The following is an 18,172-nucleotide window of genomic DNA, read 5'->3' on the forward strand; positions in this document are numbered from 1 at the left end:
TCAAAACTGTTAATTTTCAGGCTTAAGAAATTAGCAGACTTGTTTCGACTGTTTGGATGAGATCCTGACATTTTTAGGTTGAGATGTCTCATGGCATTTAAAGATCTATCTCTTAGTTTCGAAACTCATTTTAAGTCACTCGATTTTGAGTTCGGGAGCTCAAGTTATGACCGTTTTAGTGAAGACCGTGCGAGCAAAATTTCTGAACAGGATTATGCCGAGAATTACGAATTTCGGGCTTTTAATTCGAGTTTAAATCATATTGGGTTCGGGTTTTAGACTCAATTTTTATTATATATGAGCCCAATATTATATTTGTCAGATCTTATTATTTTATTATTATTTTTTCTGATTTTTTTATTATTATCAAGTATTTTAAGTTATTTAGTAGTTTTATGTTAATAAGAAAATTTAGTTTAAAACTACTTCTGATTTAAATTAAATTAGAGTTCTAGTATATGAAGAGTTTTATTTTGATTTACTTAGCTAACCTATATATAAGCCTTTGCATTGTATACAATAATTCATTATTTATTCTAATTTTCTTTTAAGTTAATATATTCTCTCTAGGCTTTTCTTTTTAAAAATTTCTCTTAAGTTTCTTTTAAAAGAGTTTTAACAATCTTTTTATATTGTGGGATCAAACTTTTTCTTTTAGAGGGAAATTAAAGCCACTTGGAGGGGTTGTGAATTCTTCGTGTTTCCAAAGCTTTTTAAGACTTTTACACGCTACGTTCCATATTTTCATTTATTTTTTTTATTTAATTTCGTTTCAGATTGTGTCAAAATTTAAATTTCTTTTCGAACGTCTAGAGCTCTAAGTTAAATCTGCGATTTTAACAGACTTTATAATCCGTTTTCGTGTTCATCAATCTCAATCTTTATCACTAGCTAAAAGTCATAAACTGTTGAGTATAGTTTCAGTAGAGTCAAATTTCTTCTCTAGAACTCATTTACTCTAACTGTCCTTCTCCATATCTGCTGAAAAACAAGATCGATTGCCATGAAAATCTGCGCTGCATCAAATAATGCCAAGGCTTTTATTTTGTCCACAATGAAGAAAATCGAGTATAATGCACAGTGCCAGAACCGGAGTGAAGTGAGAGCTACTAATTAATCATTCAGCCACGGAAACCAGATGTCACCTTGTGGTTTGGTAAAACATTGCAGTGGACCCCCAAACCATTTATTGTGCTGGACTGACCTCTTGATGCCGCAATACCCACACTTACTCTAACCTCATCATTCTTAAAGGTCCCCCTACTTGAAAGGCCATTCAAATTTCAAAGTGCCAAATGTTTTACCATTTCCCAAATCCCCAGACTAATATTCCCGTTGGAATCCTAGGGCTCAGAATCAGTCAAAGACATACATGTACGTCTCTGATTTAACATGGAGAGTGTTCATAACTTTTGCACTTCATTAAAAGTAGCAGAAGAACCAGTAATTGTTTTTTGTTTCTTTAATGTCATAGGGATTAGGAAATCTTTTCATGTAAGGACTAGGATAGAAAACTTGCTTATATAAAGAGGTCACGCCCCGAGGTTTTCTTTCACAAATTTAACTACTTACTTTTATATTGCCAAGCTCTTCTGGGGTTTTCCTGCTTGTTCCTCTCTTAATTGCGTTCTATATTGAGGATGGCTTGTACTAAGAAAACTCTGGCTTTCCTTTTGATGCTGGCTTTTGTGGGAGTCTCTCTTGGTGCGGTTCACAAAGTGGGCGATTCCACCGGCTGGACTAGTCTTGGGAATATTGACTACCTCAAGTGGGCTTCCACCAAGAATTTCCATGTTGGCGACTCTCTTCGTAAGTACTTTTTCTCCTCTGCTTCCCCCTTCCTAGCCAGGGGGGTTTCTCGTGTTCTTTTCCTACAACAAATAATGTTTAATGTATTTGAGAACCGACTACCCTTTTGACAATGCAGTTTTTCAGTACAACCCTCAATTCCACAACGTGATGCAAGTGACCCACGACGATTTCCAGTCATGCAACGGAACATCTGCCATCGCCTCCTACACCTCTGGATCCGACTCCGTAACCCTCAAAAGGCCTGGCCACTTTTATTTCCTTTGCGGTGTTCCAGGCCACTGCCAAGCCGGCCAGAAAGTCGACGTATTGGTCAAATCATCGTCCAAAGCCCCAATTGCAAGTCCTAGCCCATCCACTTTAGGTTCATCGCCTGCAAACCCACCGTCAGAAATGTTGGGTGCTCCTGGCCCAGCTCAGAGCAGTGCCCTGTCTCTCATCTCCTCCAAGAATTCCCTGGCATGGAGTCTTGTCGCGGTTGGCGGCGTCTTCGGTTTTGCCTTCTACTTCTAGGGTGGCGCTCCTTACAATTGTGGTTGTGTTTGGGGCTATATTGGGATGGCATCATCATATTTAGGTCATATGGTATTAATGTATTATGTTTGTTAATGTTTAATTCAAAAAAAATGATATAACTTTTACTTTTTCACCTTATCATTTGCTTTTCTCCATTTTGCGCTATTACAAAAAGAAGCATAAAATTTTCTAAACAGAGGGACTACGTAAGATACATCCTTCGCATTATCAACAGGGGACTAAACAAGTCGCTTTTACAAACTTGGTGTTGGTTGGAGATTGGGCTGAAAATATTAGGGATGAATTTGAATTAAAAACAAGTAAGTTTAACTTTAAATTCAAAAATAAAATTGGGCACAAAAGTTAATTACGTAGTTTGGAAAGATTTTCTACGGGGCCTTACAAAGAGTGTAACTCCCTCTGTATAAACAATTCAAGTAAATTGTAACTTTATAATTGATCACTCTTTCCTCTTAAAACTGTAACCTCAGGCTTGTATATCAACTATGATCCAATCTTGAAAGCTTAGGTACAAATTCAACGATACAACATATTGTTTACAAAGAATTTACAAAAAAAAAAAAAAAAAGTTATAAGATGAACTAAATTTGTGTTTTCTTCGATTAGTACATAATCAAGTAAACAAACCTTCTTTAAATAAACATTATAGTTTGTAAATCTCCATTCGAACCTACATATTTTTACATTAGCAATAATATCAATATCAATTGAGCTAAAACTCAATTGAAATCTTTTTTTTTTTAATTTCAATCGTTTAATTATTTTATATATATTTTAATAACCTATATGCTATAACATACAAAAAAAAATTTTATTATCTACATATCAGTATTGTCGAAACCGTTTTTTTGAAAACAAAATTTAGTTGTCGACTTTTAAAACAAAACTGGAGTCGCCACCGATCTTTTATTAAGGTGTGATCGGGTCACCTTAAAAATTATTTTGGTCTACGAATTTTGAGAAAACGAGTTCGGGAGTCGGTTACGCACGAGGAAGGGTTAGCACCCTTGTGACGCCCAAAATCGGTACCAAATTGATCATTTAATGTCTTTTGTGTCGAAAGTTAAAAAGATTTTAAAATAAGCTTGAATGATGAAATTTGAAAAAGGATAATCAATTGTTCAAGTCATGTAAAGAAATCGAGTCCCAATACGTTAGGGTACAATTCCTCATAATTCCCGAACTTTGAATATCACTTCTATTTTATGTGAAAATCTTCATTTTGAGAAAGTAACATGTCACACCCAATACGTTAGGACACGACAAGTTAAGTTCCCAAAAATGATTTTTATACTCATGCATTTTGAATAAAGAATATCCTCGGTTATCTAGAATTAGTAAAGAAAATCGGAACCCAATACGTTAGGGCTCAATTTCCTCGAAAATTCCCAACCTTGAATATTGCTTTTATTCAAAAAAAAACTTTTAAATCAAGGGAAAAAAATGATTTTGATATATTGACAAAACCAAAATATATTTCTCAAAACGGGTATGTTTAAAAAAAAATGTACAATATGATACAAATCTTTAATTTAATACACGTGTGAGCAAATATTTACAAATATATATACAAGTACAATATACAAGTAAATTTGCAAACATGTGTACGTATATATCTCGACACACATATACAAGTATACATGTAAAAGAAGGAATAGAATATATCAAATAAAAATAAATAAAATACATGTATTTAAAAACGGTATGAAAATATGCATATGCATATATTTACGAATAAAATGTATAAGTGTATATTTTGAGAATCATGAAAATACATACATGTATGTATACCCATATACATTTGTAAAAAACCTATGATGAATAGTATATATAAAATGTATACATATTTTACAAAAGTAAAAAAAGCAAAATCGAAACTAAAATATAGAGGTATATATAATATATAAGTTAGGAAAATGAAATATAGAAACATATGTATATAGAATGTATATATGAATAAACGGGTACTATATATAAGAATGCATAGATATTATATATGAAAACAATGCGTGAAGACTTTTAAAATGCATGTATATATATATTATATAAACTATGCGTATGTATGGAAATAATAATATTAAAATGATAATAATAATGAATACTAACTAATACCATAATACAATAATATAATAATAATAGAAAATATAACAAAAAAAAAGAAAAAAGAAACCTAAAATCACGGACTGAGGATTAAAATAAAGAAAAAACGAAATTTAAGGGCTCAAATTCGAAGACAGAAAACACGAGAAGGGACCCAATCAAGACGCGCTCAAAAGGATGGGGACCGAACAAACAATTTCCCCAAACCTCCCAAAACGCTGGGCAGCATCGGATTAAATTGAAACAAAGATAAAATATGCGGCTAATTTTAAAAAAAACAAAATGAGTTTAAATGAAGTGCGTTGCAAGAGGGAGGGACTAAATGCACAAATATCCCCTCTAGGTCAGATTTGCGCAGGTCATACCACCTAAACGGCGCCGTTTTATCCTTCTTACTTAAACTCAATTTTAACAAAAAAAAAAAACATTTAACTAAAACAAACAAAAAAAACGCTTAATTCTTTTTCTTTTCCTCTGCTAGGGTTTCAAAACCCCAACCCCAAAAGCCGCCGCCAGTCCCTCGATCTCCACCGCGAGTTTCTGCGAGCAAGACGCCTCACTCCGGCTCCGATTCGGGCAGGTCAACGCAGGTGAGCACCCCTTTTCCTTTTCCTTTCGTTTAGTTTTAAAATAAAGAACAAAAATAAAAAAAATAAGAAAAATCCCCGAAAATACCTTCAAAAATTCTTTTTCCTTTTGATTTAGTATTTTTCCAATACAATCTTTTCTCCCCCCTTTTTTTCACCGAAAATCTCTTCCCTTTTACATTTTTATAATCGGTTTATATAACCGAAATAAAACATCCAAATATCAAATAAAATAAAAAAATCCATATTTTCTTGTTATTGTTGCGATGAATACTGATGTTGGATCCGCTTTTCTCGCAGGTACGTGGAGGCGTGCGGAGCGGCATTTACGGAGGGGTGGTGCGCAGACGGAGGCGCGCAAAGAGGGGTGCACGGTAGTTGCGGCGGCTGGTGGTTTCTTTCTTAGGGTTTCTGCTGAAATTTAGTTAGTGGGCTGTTAGGGTTTGGGCCTAGATTTAGTTTATTTTTGTTTTGTAATGGTCTGGGCCAATTGGGCCTTATTACAAGTATCATTAATGACCTGTTCCCTAAAAAAAATATGTGTCATCATTGACCAAACACTCAGGCGGCATGCTATTAATTTGAATTTGTCAATTTACTGTTATTTAAAAATAGAGGAACTTTACGGTATAAAAGAAAAAGAAAGAGAAAAACTCACCACTACAGCAACCTTTTTGAAGGGGCATTAAGTCGACCTATGTGTAGCGCCGTCTTCCTTAGGCCCAATAGCTAGTTCAAGCCCATCCTCTTGTGGTCCATGCCTAACCCAGTTCAAAGCATTACTCTGTTTCTCCTTTCCTAGCCGTTGAGTCAGCTGCTTTTTTATCTTTCGGGGGATTCTCCAAACACTGCAATACCGATACGGGCAGAAGTTTGTCATCTACGTCCATGAAGCTTCCTGCCCCACCGTCCCTCCACCTATTTCCACACGCATCCCCACCTTTGCAGATGTTATGTCGCACTAATATTTGCTTCACCACTACTGCATACACAATTCCATTCTCAAATTGCTGACAAATTCCCAGCTTTTACCGTTATTGTACTAATAGCCTACATTAGCACTAACACTTCTGCGTATTCCATAATTCCATTGTCTGATTGCAGCCGATGTTTTTTCTTATAATATTGAATCAATAAAAAAAATTGGCCATACTATATAGGCTTTATTCCAACTGAACAGAACTTTTAAGCCAAGTCCCGCAGTGGCAATTAGTTTGCTATATTTGACTCTGGTCGCTCTTGTTCCACAGGGAAGGCATTTCATAGTTGATTAAAGGATAGCTTTTACCTTTCACCCAAAAAAAGAACAAGGGTAGCTTTTACCTCTAATATCCGTAGAATAGTTTGAACGCATTTTATAGGGTTCCTTTTCCCTCTAATATTCGTATATCACATTTTATTTGTATGTCGGTTTTAAAGATGTGGTTGTTGCTATAATAGAAAGATAATTATTATAAATTTGTAATAGAATTTATATTAAATAAAAAAAGTGAGAATTATATGAAACAAAAAGTAAAATTAAATTAATAAAATTAAAAGATGCATACATTATTATTTTTATGCATATTTTATTTTATATTCTTTACATGATTAATTATGAAGTTTGTCAATCTAATATGTTCAATTAATTAGTATGAGTCATTAAATTTAATTAATTAATTTATCATGCGTTATTAAATTTAAGTAATCAATTTATAATATTTCAAATTCATAGTAGAATATTTAATTAGAGAACTTAATGGTTTAATGAATTGACATATTTAACTTCACTCATTAAAGATTATTTTCATTTAATAAAATATGATTAATGGATTTTAATGTAAATTTTAAACATTTTATTAAAATGATATTTTAATTGAGATCATCTTTATTTAATAAATGATAAGCAATAGACTTGCTTATATGAAATAACTATAATTTTACTTAAAATTTTAGGCAATATGCTATTAAAGAGAACTAGTTTAATAAAGAATGGGTTTCATAACGAGTGACTAGTATAGAGAGAGCAAACTGTATGTGTTAGTTTCACTCCTATGTAATAAAAGAAAAATGTAACAGGTGTCGATTACAGTCAACAAGTCAAGTCAAGTATCAATCAATGTTAGCCCACTATAAAGGTGAAACCAAATGATGCAAGAGGTCAAATTTGTGTACAGGGAATCGAAAGCAAGTTGCCCCAAACCGATTTCCTTACACAGATTTCACCTCTTACATCATTTGGTTTGACCTGTATAATGGACTGGCATTGATTTATACCCAACTTGATCTGTTGACTGTGACTAATACGTTTCACATTGTATGCTATTTTTTTCCTTTAAATTTTGTTTGGATTGATAAAATTATTGAAATCAGTTAAAGAAAACCAATTTAACATCTTATGGAGGGTGTATTATTTTGATAAAAAGAAACCCCTTCAAAATCTTAAGTGGAGTGGCAAAACTAAAAGAAAGTAGCAGGGAATCATATGTAATGTACAGCATGAGTTATAATTAACCAACTTCATTTATGGAGAGGTGGATGTTTATAGTTGAAGATTTGAAATTAGGGTAAGTGTGAATGTGAACTAAGAAAAGAATATTGAAGAATAATGCAGGTTTTTAATGTAAGCATAGAATTAGAGAATGAAAGAGATGATTGCAAAATGGGACCAATGTTAATAAAGTGATTAGTACTATTTGTACCAAACTAAGTACCTTTTTCAAGGGTGTTGGCAGAGAAATTAAGTGTCCATCAAAACCATTTCCCACAACAAACAACAATTGAATGGAGTTTGATATACATATACCAATGCTGATGGCCAAATTTATTATCCTTAAATGTCCTCAATAATTATAATTTTCAATCTCAAAGTAATCTATGCATTGTCTGCTCAATTAAATATACAATCTACTATTTAACTTACATCAAAATGAAGTATGAAAAACAAAACCAATGCCCCTCAAACCTCGACTCCTTTGCCAAAGGGGAAGCAATAAATATATATATTTTTATAATAAACATAAATTCGATTTTTTCAGAAGCAGAACTGCTGCCCGGTAACTATAATTTTTTTTCCTTTTCCAAAATTAGTCTGTGAGTTCTGCATACATAGGTAGGCTCTGTATAATACAAATATTAAGGAACGCCGAAGTGGGCGCTTCCCATAATCCAACACATAAGACTTAACCATCCTCCTCCTATTCATCTCCTTACATTCCCCTTTTTAAGTTTCTCTCTCTCTCTCCCTGTAGCCCACACAGAAAACCTCGCTCTCTCAACTTTTATTCCTCAGTCTGCAGACATATTAATTCCAAGCCAGAGTGATAGCAAGAAACAGCTTTGCAAATACTACAGTTTTGCTTCTCGCCGCCATTAATGCTTATCAGCAATATAGCGTGAATAGAGCCAAACTCTCTTTTGCTTTTTTCACGGACTTTCAAGACGCCAGCGAGCCCCCCCTCCCAAAATCTTATTTCTTCCTCGACGTTTCCTACCAAGAGAGGAAGTGTCTAAAATGGAGCTGAGTAAGGTAACTTTGGAGATCTTCACGAAACTGGAGCAGAAATGGCTATCGCACTGTGAATCCACCACCAAGAAGGTCCGGATCCTCAGCATTGACGGTGGTGGAACCTCCGGCATTGTCTCTGGTGCCGCTCTTATACACCTTGAAGACCAGATCCGCCTCAAAGCGGGTGATCCTCATGCTCAAATTGCCGATTTCTTTGACATGATAGCCGGCACTGGCGTCGGTGCTCTTATTGCTGCCATGCTCTCTGCCGACGATGGAACTGGGCATCCAATTTTCTCTGCTAGAGACGCTGTCAAGTTCATCACTCAGAATAACTCCAAGCTCTTCAAAGTGAATAGGCTCGCCAGAGTTCTTCACCGTCGGAAAAGATTCTCCGGTAAGAGCATGGATAAGGTGCTGAAGGAAATGTTTAAGAGAGAAGACGGAACGGTTTTGACACTAAAGGACATGTGTAAGCATCTCCTGATTCCTTGCTTTGACCTCAAGAGTTGCGCTCCCTTTGTTTTCTCTCGGGCCGATGCTTCCGAATCATCAAGCTTCAACTTCGACCTTTGGAAAGTGTGTCGCGCCACGTCAGCCACTCCAAGCCTCTTCAAACCTTTCCCCTTGACATCCGTCGACGGAAAGACCACGTGCTCCGCCGTGGACGGCGGTTTGGTCATGAACAATCCTACTGCCGCTGCAATCACGCACGTGCTCCATAACAAGAGAGATTTCCCATCCGTTAATGGCGTGGAGGATCTGCTGGTTTTGTCGTTAGGCAGCGGTCCATCATCGTGTGGAAAGTCAAAGGTTAGTAATAATGGCGAATGCTCGACTTCTTCAGTCGTTGACATTGTGCTTGAAGGTGTCTCGGAGACCGTTGACCAGATGTTGGGGAACGCTTTCTGTTGGAACCGTGCAGACTACGTTAGAATTCAGGTATGCATATTAAGCTCTCTTTTCTTTTCCTTCTTAAGAAAGTTTTCAATCCGTGGTTAAATAAGTTTGACTGCATTAAAGTTTTTTTTTTTTTCTTCTCAAAAGCCGAACCTATTTAAACGTTTTTATTTTATATTTTGCATGTTATTATAAGTTCGTACTGATCGACATTGGACGGCTTGTGATGTGCAGGCAAACGGACTGGGGAGTGATAGGATGGTGGAGTCGAGAATGGAGGAGGTCCTGGAGGAAAGAGGAGTAGAGTCGTTACCCTTTGGCGGGAAGCGGTTACTGATGGAGACTAACGGACAGAGAATTGAGTGCTTTGTGCAACGCCTAGTTGCCTCCGGGAAAACCAGCCTTCCTCCAAGTCCCTGCAAGGAATCAGCCGTTAGTCCGCTTGCCAACGGCCGTTAAACTACTACTTTTTTTTTTCACTGTTTTAACCCCTTGTAACCAACCGACCCTTCAAGTTTTATTTTAACTGTCCCCACTTGGGACTTAAAAGAAAAGGGTGGCAAGTAGTGGAATAATAATGTCTCCGTTGTGAATTAGTTAATGTTGGATTAATTAGTACTAAGAGAAGCCTGATATTTTGAATCCCTCAAAAAAAGATAACCCTACCATATAATTAGGAAAATTAAGTAAATTATATTTGTGTTTTGGGCTGGTGGACGCTATGCTAAAATCTATGAATTTCTTTTTTAAATTGTTCCCTTACAAAGAAAAGAATGTCAGGCGCAACTAATTGGTTGTCAAGTATTAGTGTCATCATGTTTTCAACTGAAAATGTGCATTAAACCTAAAATTCTCGGCCGCATAGCTGAGAATTATGAAAAGAGGGATCTAAGCAACAGCGGATTCATGCCATGGTCATTGGTTTGTGAGGCAAAGGACCACCCAGCGTTCAACATACAGTAGTAAAAGGTGGATCAACCAATCAAGAAATATCTTAGCATTGAGGTAAGTAGAGAAGGTGCAGAGAGCTCAACTACCATGAGTGACAGCTTGTATGATACAAGCAGCCAGGAAAGAGGGGATTCAAACAGTCGACTGGGGTGGGGGCACAGTACTAGTCGTGCATTAAATTGAATTTCCCTTCTGTAAACGTTGTAGCTGTGGATGCAAACAGAAGAATAGACATGGGAAGGGAACCAAATCCTCTTAATACTTGGATGGATATCCTACACTGTCAAACCAAATATATATAAATAACCCCTTCTCAATATCAACTATAAAAAAGTTGTAGAAAAAGAAACCAACTTTTCCCCTCAATGATTTCCTTCATAGCATGTTCCTCTGGATTTCATTTGCTTCACTTTTGGTAGGTAAGTTTGGAGGATTGCAACATGTACTTCTCTCTCACTCAGTTAAATCTCAATGATTTAATTGCTTTATTTTCATTGGTTTTAGTGAGTTTTAATTCTTAATCTTACTGTTCAAATATACCCTGAATAGCCCTGCTCCTGGGGATTTTTACGCTTGGTTTTCATGGGTGAGGGGGACCGATCTAATCTGTATATGCGTACAGTTAAATAGGGAGGGGGACCTCTCTCAAGTCTCAACTCAACCAAAACCTTTCGACTGTTAGCTGTGATTAAAATTAATAAACAAGGGATATTTTTCTTTCTTTAAGAAATTAATCCCAAGTTTAAATGATTGGTATAATTGATAAAAATATAGTTTAAATGCTTAGCCAAGGCCTTTTCAGCTGATAGTAACAGGTTCCACAAAAACATTGGTTTCCTTTCTCTAGCAGAAGAAATTCAAAGTTCATAATCTCCTGCATAAAAGAGAAAAAAGAAGATAAAAGAAAGTTGTTTGGATATTACTTACCTACAAGAGAAGTGAGTGACTGTTTTGTAAGCATTATTCTCCCAGTTTCTTATATGTAAATTGCGTGAACACTATTGTCTCAAAATCTTGATCCCTTGGAATGGAACAACACCTGAATTTGAATTAAGTATCTTTTAAATAATATCTTAATTTTAAGGAGATAATATTAAAATAATTTTTACTTTTAAATTTACTCGAAACTCATCAAACATTTCTTGTATAGATAAATATCTTACAACCCTGCTGGCTTGTTTGCCTATTTCCGGATACCGGCTCCACTCTCCTAACGACGTTTCTTTTCTTCTATATTCTGAAAGAAAAATCCAAATAAATGTGCACATCACTACAATTTTAACATAGATTCATTTTTCCAAAAATATCAATTATTTATATATTTTATAGCAAATATAAACCATTACTCTACCCTTCATCCATATTTTTCTTCTCTCTACTGTTTCTTTCAATTATTGATCGTCGATAAAAGTGCCAACACCCCTAATTAATTATTAATTACCCAGTGTAAATTTACAAATAAAAAGTCAAAATGTGCAGAAGCCATGCACAGAGCACTATGGTAAAAAAAAAAAAAAACAAGTTTGGGTATTATATGATACCCTAGGGAAACTCCAAAGTTAGCACTTAATTAGCACCTAGTTTTTAACTTTGCTCCCAACTAACAATATGGTTAAAAACAGCTTCAGAGTAGCTAGTAACTACCATACCATACCATTCCCATTTTATTTTAATTTTTTTTAACTTTTCCATATTCGACAATAATATTAAATCTTGACTAAATTTAAAATGTTTAAATGGGAAACACTCTTTTAAAATATTATTTTACTTTCTTTATTCATAAAACTTAAACCTAAAACCTTACCACATTACCATTATCTACCATTTCATTTTATTATTACTCAAGTACATCTCCACTTAATTAGTTTATTTGTTGTCTTCTTTTGGTAAAGCAGATTCCTTGACCCTTTTGTTTCTCCATAAAGATAAAATAAGCTTAATTAACATCTATTTTGGTATGTTGGTTCTCCATCTATCTTCCACCCGGGCCCCAATTTGATTAAGTTCTCCAACATCATGGAATTAAAAAAAAGTAAAAAGGATAAGGGAATCTAGAGTTTAATTGTCGATGTATAGCCTCTCATGCAAGCTAAGCCCAAATTTAATATTATATTATTCACTATTGGTGAGTGTGACCCATCCTATTCATTTGATGAAGACCACGTCATCTAAGAGTTTCTAATTTGATTAGTGAATGGGAAAGCGAATTGTGTAAGGTTGAAGTGATACAAATTTTCCATAGGAGGCAATCAAAATCCCCACGCCCAATTTTTATTAAGACCCTATGTTTAGAATCCTTGGCCATTTCCCAATCATTACTTAGCTCCTCCAACCTTTCTAGTATCTTGGTTCTTCGTCTAGACTAGCTTTAATAATATAATTATTGCCACCAACTTCCTTTTCATATTCAAGCCAAAGCGTATACACCGAATGCTTGGGAAATACTTCAAGCTCGCTACCGCTTATTGAGGTGATATACCTTTAGTTATGGAATTCGGCAATTATTGTGTAACTAACAAGCTTTTTAAAATATGTATACCGTACACTCTCAAGTCAGGATAGGACCGTGTCAAGCTCCACTTGGTGCCATCGGGTAACTCCTGCATAATGTCCCCATAGGGTTGAATTGTCTTGGTAGCTCTCAGGTCTCTAAACCACTTGAATCTTGGTTTTTAATGTCCCTATACCAGAGCAAAAATCAACATACAGTGGCGGATTAGATCAGTCAGTCTTTATTATTGTAAGAATCAATCTCATGACTCTTGTTCAATCATGTAAGGATTCAAAGAAAAAATAACCAAATATAAAAACAATTTAATTAATTACTACAATATAAATAAATTAATTGCGTCGTGTAGTCGTGATCAGCCGCAGTTGATGATACCGGAACCAGCCAAGCAGCAATATCTAAATTCAACCTCGTTAGGAAAATTGTATGCATCGTACGTACAGCTGCCCTGCCCTTATAAATGAAATCTGATACCAGTAGGTATATATAAGTAAGATATGGAAGGTGTGGGGGGGTATCAGTACTGGAGTACTGACTCACTGATCGCCTAGCTTAGCTATAAAGCCAAAGCCAATCACTCTCTCTCTCTCTCAGTGGTTATTTTTCATGTTGAGATGAGAGAGATATTTTAAGAGTCCTTCTCCGGACAGATAATGCCCATACAAGTACGTACGATTACCATACAACCGCCCTCACTGAACTGCTGTGTTGTCAATTAAATACAAACAAAAAAGTCGAAATCCAAGTGACTAGGTGATGCATGCACTGCTTCATAATAACTGTTTGTTTTTTCCCCTACTCTTCTCATTATTGCTGTAAAGTTAAATGTCATTATATAAAATTTAGTATACATATCCATATTTATAACTAGTAGATAACTAAGGAAACACTAATATAACATACACTAGGAAGCACCGATTGGCAACAGTACTGCCCATTCCGCCATGTCTCTCCTCCACATATCTCAGTCTCAGTCTCAGGCATGTTATATTTATGTACCGATATAGATTATGATAAGATTTTGTCTCCTAGGGTTAAGTTTCTTCTATACAATAACGACAAAATTAAACTAAATTACGTGTATGTATGTCTCCTTTCAAAGAGCAAAGCTATATATACATGCCACTCCTCTTGACTGTCGGATCCATACGAACCCTACCCTACCAACTCATTCTTGATGAATCAATCAAGCAGAGCATATAAATTTTATGAATCTGTTTCCTAAACCCACTTCAGATTATCAACTATTAATGGAACTTTTTATTTTTGGAAGTTTACTGATTGAATTAAGGGAAGAAAATCCAAGTCTAAAAAGTGGAGAAAGTGACCAGTCTCCTGATGAAGATTATAAAAAACATAGATATGGGGCAGCATGTCGTTTAGATGTTGGAAATCTTTTTGGGTGTGGGAAATCGATTGTTTGGGTTTTTAATTGTTTGCTTCTAATTCTGTGTCCATGGGGGAAAAAAAGGTGGAAAACCCCCAATTTCTGTAAAAGCTACATAAATGGGAATTTAAAATGCACTACTTGTTGGAGTCACGAGATTTCACAAGAACTTGAGATATAGAACAAAATGTAAAACAACAACCACTAAGAAAGTTTTGTTTATCACTGAATTTCAAAAGTATTATGCTAACAACAAAAAATATATATACGAAATTATAATGTTACATGCAACTTTTCTGTTTTATTACATTCATACACCTTAATAAGAAGAATGTGTACGATGGTGAACTTTTTTCCATTTGAGGTTGCACTATTGTATTCCGTTTTTCCTGTTTGGTTCAACCAGAGTTTAATTTCTCATCGTAAGCTGCGGAAAATTCCACGTGCTAAGCACATGGATGAAACTGATCTCCGCTGAATAGCATGCATCGGATCCTTAGCTTAAGCCTTACAAGTACACCACATGGAAGCACTTGGCATCCATGCAGGGGCGGCGAGATGATAGACCCGCCTGCGCATCTGTTATTTTTCAACAATAGCACCCATATGACCCCATTTTCCGAATTGCTTCATTCCCACACCATAAAACGCAATCAATTACTGAACCCTTTGTTAAGACTTAACAAAGAGTTAATAGAAAATCATGTGAACATGCTGTACTTTGACTAACCCAAAACTAGCCCAAGATTCCCCCCAAAATTATAAGCTGATGATCTAATTGGATGCTAGCGACACAAACAATTCGAACAATATTTGTTTGTACTATGGTACTGTAGCAAATTGCTACTAGGCTACTACTAGTTCCAAGGGTTTTCTTTTATGAGGTCCTTGGTGACACTGGACTGTACGGGTCACGTGGCAAGTAGATGTGAGCTAGATAGTATATTTTGTGAAACAGAAGTGGAGCTCGTGAAGGTTGTGGAGAAGGGGCTGCTATGAAATGGAGGGTCAGAGACTCAGACGTTGAAATCCCTTTGTTTTTTTTATTGTTTTCCGAGACAAATACCTGGCAATGGTTTTTTGTCGCTTCGGTATGTGAAGAAAGAGAATTGGGGACTGTTGTGTAGGGTTGGTTTTTGATTGCTAGGGACATTAGATCATAAAAATAATACTAAAGTAGAAAACAAAAAACGACAAGATTCTAGAGCAGTTAAAAATGGCAGGAAAGCTGTGATGGGAGAATCTTAAAAAGGGGTCCATCTCCTTTAGAAATACCATGGGAAGGTTCTTTTCCCTGTTTTTCTAACATCTCACCTTTTACACCCGTCGAGAACTACTCCTCCTTTTCTGCATGGTGAAGGGTCTTTGTGGTACTCCATCCGTGATGTATTATATTCTTTTCTTTTTATTTGCGTTGCTGTTTGCAAGATTCTCATGGTTTGTTATAGCGTTAGGAAAATTGTTGGCTACGGAATATATAAAATATATCGCACCTGCCTCAGTTGAAATTGGGTTTTCCTTTTTCTATTGATAAAGCCTGAATGAAGGCCCAGTTCGTAGATGTCAAATCCCATTAACATTGGGATGTTCAAGTTTGATATCCTACTTCAATTTTCTTTTCAGTATACAGTGTTGAAAGTTGAAACTTGTCCATGTGGAGGCACCTTGGTCAGGGGCATAGCTGGGGGCCGTGGCAAGTGCCTTGCCCCTTGGTTAAACAGTATAATTGTCATTTTTCGGGATAAGTGTAATTTGTTTTTTTTTTTTCTAATAGTAACAGAAAGCTTGGAAATGTGCAAGGCAAAACAAATAAGTTTATCCCATCTGACATTCGTTTTCTGCTTTCTAGCCCCGTTCCAAATCTTAGAAACAGACTGCCTTGGAGCATCAGGAGAAATAATCACAGTCGAAGCAAATTCCTCACCTTCAAAATCTTCATCAATACTACCACTTTGTTATTTTCATATGCCAAAAAGACACGGTGCCACCCAAAAGCAGCCCTCCTTAGCCAAGATGGCCCTTATATGCTGCATCACACAAGCTTACTAAATCTTTTAATCCAAGTCCACCTTCAGGTTTAGAGAGCAGATAGAGGTCCAACTTACCTTGCCTCCTTTTGCAGCTTCATTTCCCCTTCCAAAAGAACCGGGGACAATATTTGGTTAATTAAATTGCCTACACTAGTAACTTTGTATGTTAGAAATTACTGTGTCTACTTGTCGAATTGGTTGAGATCTTTTGCAATAATGGAGCACAGTAATTTTGCGTAAGCCTTCTAGTCACAAGTGGAACACCTATGTATCTTATATTCCACTGGAGAAATCCTAGACAAAATTTCACTCTTACAGGTACTAATAATTAAGCTGCAACTTGAGGTGAGTATCTATACAACGCTTCCAAAACACACCATACTCCTACTACTGAATCCAGGCTCCCATTAGTAAACGATTTTACATTTTTTAAATTATTTTAAAATATAGTTGAAGTATCAAATTAATTATATATTTTAATGAAGATAAAATGTAATAAGTTACATCAGTTTTGAAAGTGGGTTGATGTAGTTTACCTAAACCAGAAAAAAATATAAAGTGAAAGTTGCGTACTAACTTCTAACTTTTCAAATCCTACTCTTGAAAATAAATTCAAATCATGGCCAGGAATCTGTGTGAAACTCCAAAATGTTATTCTCTTCAATTAACATTGTTGGAATTGGTATTGGATTGTTTTGATGTATCTATTTTTTAATATTAAATATAAAATTATTAATTGATTATTTAAAATACTCATCAATAAACTTCACAAATAAAACTTCATCAATAAAAATATTCCACACATTAAACAATAAATTTATCCACAACATTATATAAAAAAAGTCTACAATAAGATCATTCCATTTTAAATATATAAATACAAGTTTAACAAAAACATACATAAAATATTGTGTTGGTCAAGAATTCAGATTTTTTTCTTTATAGTTTATGTTTTTTATTATTCATTAAATTTCTACTTTAAAATTTAAACTTCAAATCCTAAATTTGATTAATAAAAATATTAACGTTGGTTAAAAATAATAATTTTTATCTATTTTTAACATTATTCATGCTTCGGTCGGTGCACATTATCTTGATTGGTGCAACCAAAGGTTAAAATGAGTTGGTGTAATTGGTATAGGCTAAAATTTACACTAATGTGAAAATAAAAGGTAATCATTTTGGTTTGTTGTTGAACGGTGTGTACCAGCCAGTGTAACTACATTGGTTGAATGTTTAAGCTAGAGGTGCTTATGGGTTGGGTTGGGTTGAATCTAAGCATGATATTAATATACTTTATGCTTGCCCAAGCTCGGCTTGACCCAAAATTTTGTTCAAATCTACTCATATTTGTAAAAGACTAACCTAAGTCCATTTTATTTTTTTTTAAATTATTTATATTATACTATTTTAGTATTTAATAATCTTATACATTTTTTATTTATTGAAATTTTTTGTATAGTCATCTTAACATAATATAAAATATTATAAACTTAAAATAGATCGGGTTAGCTAGGCTCGAGCCTTGAATGTTCAAACCCGAGCCTAATCTATATTTTAAATGAGCTTATTTTTTTGCTCAATCCCATTTTTGAACATAATATTTTTGCTCAGGCGGAGTTCAGATCTAAACAAGTAGCCTGAGCATGAACAATTCTAACTACTCAAAATATTTTCCCCAATTTGTCACAACGGATTAACGATGACTAACCCAATTATTTGGGGCCTAAAAGGCTTCAACTAGTATAAGTGTTCACAAATGACTGACATTGAAATGGCTTTGTTATGGGGCTTTGGCTGAAAGCCCGAAACAGGTAACCAGCACCATGGGACTGGGACACGTACTATGGTTTTAAAGTATCTTATCTCAAATAA

The 18,172-nt window shown here is 35.1% G+C and overlaps 2 protein-coding genes and 1 long non-coding RNA gene across 3 annotated transcripts; all 3 read left to right on the forward strand.

Annotated features, from left to right (window-relative positions):
- Positions 1 to 1,482: 1,482 nt before the first annotated feature.
- On the forward strand, positions 1,483 to 2,463 carry LOC105803111 (mavicyanin). Its single transcript, XM_012635115.2, has 2 exons — positions 1,483 to 1,809; positions 1,928 to 2,463. Exons 1-2 carry the CDS (start codon positions 1,641 to 1,643, stop codon positions 2,320 to 2,322), a joined length of 564 nt encoding a protein of 187 aa, XP_012490569.2. The 5' UTR covers positions 1,483 to 1,640; the 3' UTR covers positions 2,323 to 2,463.
- A 2,299-nt stretch (positions 2,464 to 4,762) lies between these two features.
- On the forward strand, positions 4,763 to 5,645 carry LOC128034519 (uncharacterized). Its single transcript, XR_008190572.1, has 2 exons — positions 4,763 to 5,036; positions 5,334 to 5,645. It is a non-coding gene; the product is annotated as an uncharacterized LOC128034519 (long non-coding RNA).
- A 2,411-nt stretch (positions 5,646 to 8,056) lies between these two features.
- LOC105803110 (probable inactive patatin-like protein 9) lies at positions 8,057 to 10,047 on the forward strand. Its single transcript, XM_012635114.2, has 2 exons — positions 8,057 to 9,462; positions 9,655 to 10,047. Exons 1-2 carry the CDS (start codon positions 8,527 to 8,529, stop codon positions 9,877 to 9,879), a joined length of 1,161 nt encoding a protein of 386 aa, XP_012490568.1. The 5' UTR covers positions 8,057 to 8,526; the 3' UTR covers positions 9,880 to 10,047.
- The last annotated feature ends 8,125 nt before the right edge of the window (positions 10,048 to 18,172 follow it).

Source organism: Gossypium raimondii, chromosome 11 (assembly GCF_025698545.1).
Source record: "Gossypium raimondii isolate GPD5lz chromosome 11, ASM2569854v1, whole genome shotgun sequence".
NCBI lineage: Eukaryota > Viridiplantae > Streptophyta > Magnoliopsida > Malvales > Malvaceae > Gossypium > Gossypium raimondii.

Excerpts from the sequence above, each read along its gene's own strand:
- LOC105803110 (XM_012635114.2), top strand. The coding sequence starts at position 8,527 with ATGGAGCTGAGTAAGGTAACTTTGGAGATCTTCACGAAACTGGAGCAG. Across the intron at positions 9,463-9,654 it reads CAGACTACGTTAGAATTCAG|GCAAACGGACTGGGGAGTGA; the intron begins GTATGCATATTA and ends TGTGATGTGCAG.
- LOC105803111 (XM_012635115.2), top strand. The coding sequence starts at position 1,641 with ATGGCTTGTACTAAGAAAACTCTGGCTTTCCTTTTGATGCTGGCTTTT. Across the intron at positions 1,810-1,927 it reads CCATGTTGGCGACTCTCTTC|TTTTTCAGTACAACCCTCAA; the intron begins GTAAGTACTTTT and ends TTGACAATGCAG.